At 40.3% G+C, this 11,855-nt stretch overlaps 1 protein-coding gene across 1 annotated transcript in view; it reads left to right on the forward strand.

Annotated features, from left to right (window-relative positions):
- The window catches only part of SH3BGRL2 (SH3 domain binding glutamate rich protein like 2), a 47,147-nt gene extending 36,118 nt beyond the window's left edge, over positions 1 to 11,029 (forward strand). Inside the window, exons 5-6 of the mRNA XM_032101787.1 lie at positions 5,591 to 5,671; positions 6,774 to 11,029. Coding sequence (XP_031957678.1) covers positions 5,591 to 5,671; positions 6,774 to 6,788 — 96 coding nt within the window. The 3' untranslated portion in view covers positions 6,789 to 11,029. The remainder of the gene's footprint in view (positions 1 to 5,590; positions 5,672 to 6,773) is intronic.
- The last annotated feature ends 826 nt before the right edge of the window (positions 11,030 to 11,855 follow it).

Consider the following 11,855-nt stretch of genomic DNA (forward strand, 5'->3'; position numbering starts at 1 on the left):
AACAAAGCTGTGTAAGTGTGAGGCCTGGAAGCTTGGGTAGTTTTGGTTTATTTTTTTTCCCCTTTATCATCCTACTTAATGGACAACATCGCTTGGCTTTGCTGATTATTGGGGGTTGAAACTAGATGATCTTTGAGGTCCCTTCCAACCCAAGTAATTCTCTGATTCTATGATAATTTTAAAACTTTGTGTATGGTACCCCTTAAGATTAATATAAATGGCCTTACATGTGTGAGACTGAAGGTCCATCAAGCCCAGTTTTGTCCCAGCTGTGGCCATAAGCCTAGGAAAGACCACAAGCAAGTCAAGATATAAAATGCTTGAGTATTTTCCTTGTCTCTAGTTATTTTTCGGAAATAAATGTCACTTTAACATATTTAGTAATTCTTACTACATTTTTCTTTCATGAACTTGAACCTTCTGGTGGAAACATTTAGCATCTTCTGGAAATGGATTCCATGTGTCATCTAGTACCAAGCGTCCTGCCACCACAGTGAGCTTCACAGCCTTCCTAGCCTTCCTCCCATTATCCTCTGGGGTGACTTTGGTCCTGAAGACCTTTGCAGCCACAGCTAGTCTCCCTATCCCAGTTTAGTCACTCAGCAGAAGCCGGGAAAGCAAAGCAGAGCTTTAGGCCACACAAGGTCAACAAGATTTTGTTTGTTTATAGGTGAGCTACAGACAAGTAGCTCACCTACAGTGGCTTCAGTTTATTTTCAACAAAGCAAGAGCTTATTAGGTCAGCTAATCCACTTCCTAGCAGCTCATTGAGCATATTGAGCTGTAACTGTTCTGGTGTTAAAACACAGAGGCTGTATCCTGCTCAGGTTACATGGTGGGTGGGGGACCTGCCACCAACTTTAAGGGTGAGGAGCCATGCCTGAAGCAGTCAGCTAGTTGTTATCCTGTTAAAAAACCCTTTCTACCTTGAAATAGCTTTTTACTTACCTTCTTTATCCTCCTGTCCCTTCTTTATCCCCTCAAACCATCCTGAGACATATTTTTTTCTCCTGACATTCATCTTTTTTGGTAACATTTCATACCCTCGGTTATGGGATTTATCATCTGTATTTTTGGCTTTTCAGCTTCTCCAGAGGGATTGAGCATCTGCATCACTGATGATTCACGTCCACTGTCTCCATGTCCTACTAGTTTTAGTACTCAGTTTTTAGTCAGTTTTAATCAGCTAGTGATGTTGCCAGAATTTTATACATTAGTGAAGTGTGATTAGCAGCTCTGGAAAGCACCAAGCTTCATAATTTAAAATGCTACAGTTAAAATTATATTTGTACACATAGTTGCCTTTTGAAGTGGGGCAGTGGGTAGCAGTTTACCATACTTGTGTATTTTTAGGTTAACAGCTGCTCTCTGAGTGCCTTCCATTGTCAGTGGGAGCCACTTCCTTGCACAGGGGCAGGACAGCGCTGCCCCACTGATCCCAGCGAAGCCGCAGCACTGCCTGGGTAGAGCTGCTTGGGACAGTGACAAGAGGGTTGTGGTAACTTGCTGCTGGTGGTGAAGCGTGGTGCAGAAAGAGGGAACCACTGCCTTGCCAAAAGCAGTGAATGGTGGCGTCCTTCCTCTGTGGGAGGGAGAATGTCCCACAGAGTTTTCCCAAATGGAACCCGTTTGGTCACCATTGGAGTTGGGCTCCTGCCTGGGTATGAAATTCTCAGCTTTCACTGAGCTTGCCCAATTTTCCTTCTTCAGCCTCTGCATCTACTGCTGGTAGCAGTGTGATGTTCTTTATTGAGATCATAATTTTCATGTCCTCACCCATGGTTTTAGTGTCTTTACATGTGGACCAAATCTGCACAGACTTCCTCTCCTTCTGATGGTAAGATCAAAGGCAGGGTGTTTTTGGAGCATCTTTTATCTCGCCTGTGTTACAGGAAAAGCCAGGGATGCCCACTTTGAACTCCTACCACATGCCAAAGCACAGCCATTGAGTCATTGAGATCATACTTCTCAATAAACTCTTAAGAAACTACTTTGCTAAAGTGATTTCTTAAAATTTTTAGAGGACTATTATGCATTTTTATAACATTTTTTGTTTCACATTTGAATATTTTGAGATCATATGTTTTAATTGCAGACATCACTAGGAAAATTCTCCTATTTAAAATCTACTTCTACTTTATCTAAAAGCTTGATGTTTCTTCTCCCCCACCACCCATGAAAGTAAGTGTCAATAGCATTTAAATACATTTTTGCAATGCAGATATTTCAAAACATCAGGGAGATTGTTTCTGGTGGATAATTTCTTGAGGTTCTTAAATATTCAGGTCCTTCTAAAATGAAGCAATCCACTGGGTTTTGTGCTCTTTCAAACACAGACTTACTCAGTTTAGCTCACCATTTAACCTTCACAATTTTTTTAGTAAGTGAATCCAGGTTTGTTAATCAGTTAAAATGTGGGAAAAACTAAATACTAAATCAGGACTTGATAATTCTGAAAGTAAAATAACTACTACTTGAAAACAGCTTTTTATTATTAAGTTGCTTTACAGAGGTTAGGTTAAACAGATGTTCACAGATTTTGGTGGATTAGCTGAATGTCAAAGTCATTGTCAGAGCCACAGGTGCAGCCTATTTCCTTATGACATTATTTTCAGTCTCTGAGTCCTTTTCTGCTCTGTTTGCTTACCTGTTTATTAACAAAGAGTGAAAAAAACACTACATAGAGTAGTGATACTTCTAGAGCTAATTGAAGTACTGGGATTAAGAGACTTCAAGAGAATGCCAGAACTTGAAAATGGTGCTGGGAGATGATGATTCACCCAAACAAACACAGAACCTTCCTTGGACAAACTGTTGATAGAAAGAAATGTCTGGGGGTTAGTGAAGACTGGCCGTGTGCTTAGGAGGGAGAGTGCTCTTGGCAGGGACCCAAAAAGGTGTCTGCCACAACAGCTGCATGCTTGCAGGTTGGCTGCTGGTAGTTTACAAGGCTGTAATGGGCATCTTCAGGCAATTTAGACTGGCCCTGATGTTAAAGAAAGGGTCCTTCTTCCTGTGGGTTGTACTCATCCACTGCTGCCCTACCTTCAGCTCCAGAGACGGTGTGACGCACTTGTCCATGAACCCAGTGGAGCAAATGAAGGTTATTACTCAGGTAGATCATGCACTGTCTTCTCGTGTGTTGCTCATAGAGCCTGTGTCCCTCATGGGTTTTCATCTGCTTTAGAAGAGTCAGAACAGACCTTTTTAGGTTTAATAGTGTCCATGCAGTTTTTGAAGTCTCATTCTTAGGGGTCAAGGGCTGATCAAACATCCTTCTGCAGAGCTTCAGTATTACTTATATATATACCTCTAGGTATTCAGTGATTATGTTGTCCCTTTTTAATCCATGGCACTGTTGGGATTCCTTTCAGTAATCTTTCATTTTACATCATGGCTTAGTTGATTTGCCTATTTTACTTGGATTTACTTTCTGGTAATTAATTGGAAATTTTTATTGATTCGTAAGTTAACGTATGCCATGTTTTAAGAAGAAAACAACAAAAAGTCATCTTAAGAAGGTTTACTCTTTCTACTTATGTTAGCTAATATATCTGAGGACCATTATATACTCCTGCTGGCCTCTGTGTGCATTTCACAGATGTTTTTATTATAGAGGGTCAGGCTGGGAAATTGCCCCTATGCAGCTATGGGGTGTGTTTTTGGGGGGGCTGAGGCTGTTTGAATAATTATGCATCTGCAGAGTATCCCAGTTCACACTGATATAGCAGTACATCATTATTAAAATGCTGAAAAAGCATCTTCATCTAGTGCACCATAAAGGTTTTAGGAGAAATTCCACTCACCTGTAGAATAGTTATGGATCTCATGGGAGGTGTATTATCCTTGCTTGGTGTCTATGTATTTTCTGTCCAAACAATCAATTTATGTTGGTGGAGGAAAAAAAAAAGAGTGAAGAGAAGTTAATTCTTTATCTACAAGCACACTCTTTCCTTAAAAAGTTATTTAATGAAATACCTGTCACTCTTCTGCAAGGACATAATTTGGTGTATCTTATAGTTGGGTCTGGCAGGTGGAATGAAGAGCTGTTGGGGATTCACACTACACTGTGGAAATCCAAAGGAATTCTGGGAAGCAGAAAGCTTTCCCAGACCACTTTTGCTTCTTGCTTAGGATGTGAGAAGCCAAAATGTAAACACAAATGAATATTGGTTAGGCAATCTGCTTGGAAGATAAAAGAAGGTTCCTAATCTTTGCATATCCTGTGATTTCCTTCCAAGACTAACCAGGTCAGAGAAAGATTTTTTCTTTTCAGTTAGAGCTTCTGTTTATTGCCCATGGTCTCTTGTAATTGTGGGCTGTTTTGAGAAGTTAGAGGTTTAAGAGAATGCAGGAGTGGATGGAGACAAGTGGGCAAAGCAGCTGCTGCTGGGGGAAAATTGAGGTCTAATTTCAGGGAAAGCACCTTAATGTCCCAGCCAAATCCAGGACAAATTAACACTGAGAGAAGAGCTCTCAAAAAGTAATGAGAATAGATCTTAGGAGCCAAAGAAGTGCTAACTTTGGGGGTCAGGTGCATTGGGAATGGCTGTTGCACAGATGGGAATCATGTGGAGGCACTGAGACTGCCTGTTCTTGGTCTATATTGAAAGCATGTACGTGCACAGTCAATATCTTGTTGAATACTTTCAAGTTAAGCATAACTACTAATCTTGAATATTTAAGAGATAATGTCTATGAAGTGATAAGCACATACCTGAAATTTCCAAACATTTACAGAGTATTTTACATGTCAGGAGTGGTTAAGTAAGGATTGATATTTCCATTTTGCAATTACATGGTGGAGGAAAAGAGTCTAAGCTGGATGCTTTATCGTTTGCTAGTGGTTGTGGAAGAAATCTCTGCCAAACCATGAGGAGCACATGAAGCTTCTTGCCGTGTGCCAAATCCATTCACTAAACTGTGCTCTGATTTTCCCTATTTTTTCCCCTCGAAAACTGAGTATTGTCAGCTCATCTGATGATACAAGAGTAGGAGGTGTCCAATGTAATAACCAAAACAGTATTAGTAACACTTTGAGATCAAAACTCCTAAAAGTAACTTGATAATGAAGCCTGTTCTCTATTTTTATATATAATGAGTTTATTTATGGTAACATATTTAACTATGTTGTTCAAGACTGAGATATAATTGATGATTTCAAGGGATACAGTGATGATGAAGTCTGTGTTCTACCACAGAAGGAATGAGGAATTCATCTGCCTTAAGACTTCTTGGGGGTTTCCATGTTAGGAAGTATTTTGTTTGCTGAAAGACAAAAACTTGGTCAGAAACTTATTGCATTGCCAGGCACTTACATACCTTTAAAATATACCCACAGTAGAGTTTCTTTTGATACAAGTACATGCTTATACTTTTCTGTCAAAGTGAGAGATGCTGAAGTTAGAGAATTGATGTGGTTTTCTTTGCCACTGTAGTCTGTAGTTTGTGATATCATTGCAGTTTAGGTTTGTATCAGTATTTTTCCGAGCATTATTACATGTCACCCTTTAGACTAATACAAGGTGTGGTAATATCAATTAGGAAAATACAAATACGAATGTTGACTCATCTTCTTTTAATTCTCTAGGATTACGATGGTTTTTTTGAATCAAAGGAGAGCAACACTGTGTTCTCCTTTCTTGGACTGAAACCAACTTTGGCATCAAAGGTCAGTGTAGTATTGCAGATTTTTCATGGAACTCTTGAAGTGTTGAGATTGAATGTTTTTGAGTGGAAGGAACCCTGTGTGTTTGGAAGCACTGCTGCTCTGATCCATACCTTGTCCATATCAGCTTCATGCTAATGAAGTAATCAAAATGGTTGTAAGGAGAGTAAAGCATTTTGAATGAAAACAAGCATATATGTGGGAGTAATTTGGGACAGTAGATAAATTAAGTTTAAAAACTACATTCTCCTTCACATGATCAATCTAAATTGTAAGCAACTGGCTTAATTATAAAAGGAGACAAAACTAGGATCTTGATCACTGGACTGTCTGCAGCCTGGCATAATAGCTCAGCATTTATTCATTAGGCATTAATTAATTTTTTTTTAATGCTGAAATGCTGGAGCAGTCAGAAGTTATATTAACTTTTTTGAATTCAGTTTTAGCAAACACATATATACAGGTCAAAACACAAAGCCAGGTAACATCTTTCTGTTGAGGGCAGTATAATAGAGGAAATTTTACTGCCATATGGAAGTCTGGACACTTGTTCAAACAGGCTGCATGGTGCACCTTTTTTCAGTAGATGAGACACATAGGGGAGGATTTTTCTGCCTTTGGATACTGTATAGATATATTTGGTACTAGTACTGTTTCAGGCCTGGGTGGTAGCTCTTGGGTATCTATAGAGTTCTTCTTCTGCCAGGAATTCATTTATTTCTGGACCCCTTGAGGGACAGGAGTAGGAAGGAGCCTCAGCAGAGAACCACAGAAGCAGGTTATTTTGGCAGCCTGCCTCACTTTATAGCTCGGAGAACTTGTCCTAGGAAAAAGATGATGTTCTGAAGCAATCTGAAATAGCAGCTTCTATGCAGCTCTGTTACTAGAAAATATGATGTTGGAGGCCTGGAGGGGTGTCTTTATAAACTTTCTGCTTCAGTCTGGTGGTACTTCAGAGAGATGCATCCTCAGCTCCTCTGTGGTCCAGGGTTAGGGTCACCTTATATGCAAAGGTCACAGGTACAGGAGATGAAAATGTATTCATAACATTATTATTATGTTAAGAATAATGAATAATACTCTTTATTTTTTCTCTTTTCAATAGGAGTCAGAACCCTAGAAAGCCTTCATGAAGTATCAACAAGCACATTCCTGAATGAATGACTCCGTTCTTCAGCACATAACAGCTTCCCTAATGGATCACTGTGATAGAGCAAACATGTATCATTAGTAGTAGTCTGTTTGCCATGAGATGGTGCTCTCCAATAATGTGGAGCTAATAACACTCACATGAAATAGGATTAAGGCTGGGCTACTCATCTTCCTTTGTAAAAATGCTCACTGTTGATGTTTCACTTTTGTCTTTGGATTGCTTTTGCAACTGGCCCTGATATTCTAACAGACATGTATGTTTGAGAATGAGTGGAAGTGTAGGGCTTCTATCACTCATGGGTATACTTATATAGTCATATTCCTTACCTTTTTTAATTCTTCCCACTACTGTAGTTCAAATTAGCTCATCATGATAGTTAAAGTGCTGGTGGTTGTTATGATGTTTGAGCTGGCTACGACCCAGAAGATAGAAAGTATCAATCTTGAGATCTCAGTCTAAGCCAAAAACTGCTGTATTTTTGCTCTACATTTATTTACTGTGATGCTTATTCTAGATCATGGTTATTTTAAGAGACATGGGCTGCTAATCTCGTTAATGAAGACTTGATTTGTCTAATGATGCACATTGCAACTGACTGTTTAAAACAAGTTGCTATCATGAAGGAGGTGCCAAAGTGAAATATTTTGACATGTTTCCAAATGCAGGTGAAATGTTCAGTAAAATACTTGGTGGTACTGGGGAGTTCTGAAGAACTAAAGGGGTCTCATAGCTAATGATAATATGAAGTTCTCTCTTAACTGAGAAAGTCTTAACACCCAGTGTTGGAGCTCTAGAGTTGGACTGTCTTAAAATGAAATTTTGCCAAAACCTTCAGTTTACCTTCGATAACACACAGCTCCACCACAAGCCACATGAGAGTCAGGGGGATGCTTTGAGAGCCAGGTTTTAGTCCCATGATGGTTAAACACTCCACTGTGGTTCAAGAGCATGCCTAACCTGCCTATCTGTTGTCCCGGTTGTATCCCCAGATGTGGTCATGTGGAGGTGCCTCCAAGACAGTGAGAAAGCTGAGTGTGTGCTTTGCTGAGTGAGGCCACAGGGGTTGCTCAGCTGAGCAACAGGAGCCAAGTAAAGGAGGTAGAGATTATTCCAGTGGGACTGCTTTGATCCACATAGCAGAACTTAGGCCCATGAATTGCCAATAACCATTACAAGATGCATTCTAGACAGAAGTAAAATTGCATCACGCATTTCGAATCAAGTCTGGCTACATAAATAACACCTACCCTGTAATGTAGCTTTTACTCAAGGGATTTCATACTGGCAAGGTAGTGCCATCACAGTCAATGTCCTTATGTATTTGGGTGAATGAAAGACAACCCTGTGTGGAAAAGCTTCTTTGCAATCACAGCATCACTCAGACCATGTGGTTTGAAGGAAGCCAGACTTGTAAAAAATGTCAGAAAGCAACACTACCACAACAGAAGCAACACTGTGAAAAAAAATCACCTGTTCTGTTGATGTCAGTAACCATGGCATACTAGACATGTCAGCTGGAAGGGACAACTGAAGGTCATCTGGTCCAGCACTGTCAAAATCAGGCTTAAGAACCACACTAGCTTGGATCAGATATGGGTTGGTCTAGCAGAGCATTAAGAATATCCAGAGATGAAGATCTCATAACTCTCTAGGTAATCTGTGACATTGCTGCAGTGCTTTCCTAGTGAAAACTTTATTTTTTGAAGTCCAGCTTTGACTCCTAGGCTTTAATTTGAGGCTGCTGTCTTTGCTTTGTGTTTTTCTGGCACTCTCAAGAACAGATTGGCACCATTCTTTCTTTAATGGCCTCAAGATAGTTGAAAGCTACCACTGGATCACCTCTTAGCCTTCTTCTTACCTGACTGAACAAACCTGGCTCCTCAGTTCATCTAAAGGGCTGGATGGAGCAAGAGCACACACAGATTTGAAGTCCATGGTTGTATTTACTGGTCCAAATCTTTGCCAGAGCACCTTCTCTAAAGGAATCCTGAATGGGCATTGATATATGTACGTGCATTTTTAAGAATTATGTTGTCTGTGCTAAGGTACTGTGACATTCTTGTAACCAATCCCATATTTTCATGAGACTTGAACTATAGGAAGGGAATATGACATGAGGTGTGATTATACATTGTTAACTTCACCAAGTTCAATATAACTATTCTTAAAAAAAAAAGTATTTAACTTTGTAAATGAATACAGATATAAATTTATGTAATTTTGCAGTTGATTACAGAGAAGCCATCCTGGATTTATCATGTACTTGATACATTGTAAACTTTGAGAACTGCCTGAAGTCCCAGGTTTGAAAATTTACTGAAGTGTGTAAGCATATGCACATGAGTAATCCTGGGTGAAATCCCAGGCTTACTGATGTGAAAGGAAAAACCACACTGATTTCTCCAGGGGTGAAATCAGTTTCACAAACCTCCTTTTGAATTTTGATAATTGTAGAATAGAAGGCTCTCATTTAGTGGAGAGTTAGTCTTGTTTCAGCTGTTAAGTAAACCTGGCTTATTTCGGAGCACACATGTGGGCATAATCAGTTGTATGAAGGGCAACACTAGCTCCAAAGATATCCTGCTTGCTTGTATGGATTGGCAGTGTAAGTCCCTTAGAATATGTGCTTTTGAATTATAAATGGCTAGTTTAAAAAAAAAAAAAAAAAAAGAAGTATATATATTTGGATGTGAATTTTATCTGTTGTACAACAGCCTTATTTTTGTAACTAAAGCAAGTAGACTTCTAGTTTGTTATGTGAGATGGTCTGGAATTTTTTAAATCAGTTTCGTAGTAAAGAAATGTAACTATCAGGTAACTGAAAAGGTCTGGGGAAACTAGAGACATTTATTGAAAGAAATAGGAAATCCTTAATTCTGTTTAAAATTTTGACATACAAAGTTATGCTTAAGAACCAAATGATCCCAATGTCTAGCTAATACTGATAACTACCCCACTTTTTAAAATGGAGAGCAGTGTGAGTGAAACTGTTAATCTTTGTACCTAGCTAAAGCTGCTGTGTGGGCTGACATGCACATGCACATTCACTGTATCAGTGGCTTTGATAGAGGTATTTTTGTTTGTGCCACACACTACTGGATAGTGCCTTGCCAGAAAAAGGACTGTTTCTGTAGGGTCTTCTTAGATGTGCTTAAACTTTGAACTGAAAAAGGGGTAGTTTCTATATTGCTATTTTTTTAATAACACAGTAAATTTATTTTGAGGCCTGAGTCAAAAGGCACGTGCTTTGTAAGACTGAAACAGTTTTTGATGAGTCTTCTGAACTCTTGATTTTTCCTAGGTGACTTTCTTTTTTTTTCCTTTTTGTTGACTATTTAGAACCAAACCTTCCAAGGGACGCGAACCTGGACTAAAGCCCATAAGTTTACACTTACTTTAAGATAAGTATCTGATTCTAATGTTGAGCAGCCCAACTCACTGAAGAGTAGCTGCCAAGCTTTCAGTGGATTTCTTGGTTGTCCCTCCCTGTCCTTTTCCATCATCAGGCCATTTATTTGAGGTGTCCTATTCAAGCAATACCATGGTTCAGAAGCAGGACCCTGAAACGGCCTTGTGGCCCTTCACAGGAGTGCAAGAGTGGAGTGATCACCAAGAAAATGCCAAGTCTCATTAATCTTCAGTGACTTATTCACTGATTTCACTAGGTCTTGGCATGAATGGGAGGAGGATGGAACCCCATATGTTCACCCTGCACAGAGAGCAGGAGTGGAAGACCCAGTGCAGAATGGCCCACGGCTTGTTCTGGCACCCTGAGCAGTGGCTCTCACAGGGGCCCTTGGCTGGCAGTGCCATGTGTGACACCACCCAGCACTGCTTTCCAGGACTCCAGCTGCATCATGGCCTATGCTTCACCCTCCTGCTCCCTAAGGAATTTGGGAGGGAGAACAGAGAACATCATCTTGAGAGCAGTCCTTCAGCCAGGGCAGATCCAGCTTACTCCCTTCTTCCTAATCTTTCTCTCCTCCTCATGTGTGTCATCCTGTCCTGTGTAGACCTGCCTGTGTGCACAGCTTCCACTCCCGGCCACCTGTAACACCCCTGGGAGGTCACAAATGCAGAGCTGCTGTTCCCCCTCACAGCATCAATGTTCTGTAACTCGGTAGGGGAGGGAGCATGTTGCATCCTAGGTCATGTACACATTATGTATTAAACTGTGTTCATCTAATAAAAAATTGTAATTCAGAAAAGACTTTTGCACTGTGTTGTATGTGCTAAAAGAAACAATGAAAAAATGTGAGTCTTTATTCTTGCTGCACTTCGCTCTGGTGACAGCCTGGTGCTTTGGTTTGGGCAGCCTCTGCAGGTGGAAGCACTGCAGAACTTTTCACCTGGGATGGGTGAGCCTGATTCTGTAAGATGTTAATTGGCTTTGAACCCCGGGGGCTGCATGGGAATTGCAATGTGTCCAGAATACCTGCTGCTTTGGAGTCTCCCCAGGTAAAGAGCAGTAAAGAAAAAAAAGAAAAAAGGGATGATTTATTGTCTTCCAGCTTTTATATTTGGGTTAGCTGATAAATACCACAGAAATAAAGGGCAGATCCTTTGGGGTGGCTTGGACTTGGGAGCCAGGAAGTTTTCACACAATGAAGTTTTGTTCCTAGGGCTAAAACCTTCACTGCTTTTTATTGTCTGAAAGGAAAGTGAGTTCCTGGTTTGCCTATCCACTTTGCCAATCCATAGAAGGTAATTAAATACATTTTACCAGTTAAGTGGCTAACCAAAGGTACAGGTTTTATCATTACAGTCTTTCCTTGATTCTCAGTCTAGTAAATATTTTTTAATACCTTATTGTTCCTGTCTAAAACTTGCCCACTGTCTATTGTGAGTGCTGCTGCGAAAACTCCATTTGTGACTTCTGCTGCACCCTGGAGCGAGGTTCTGTGCCACCTGCTTTAGGCAGGGTGCATAAAAGAGGTACAGATGGAACAGGCAAACCTGAAATGCCTGCAGTGCCGTCCTCAGCTGATGTAGGATCAGTAGCACTGCTCTGAAGTGAGTGGAGCTGTAGTAGCT

The sequence above is a fragment of the Corvus moneduloides genome, chromosome 3, assembly GCF_009650955.1.
Source record: "Corvus moneduloides isolate bCorMon1 chromosome 3, bCorMon1.pri, whole genome shotgun sequence".
NCBI lineage: Eukaryota > Metazoa > Chordata > Aves > Passeriformes > Corvidae > Corvus > Corvus moneduloides.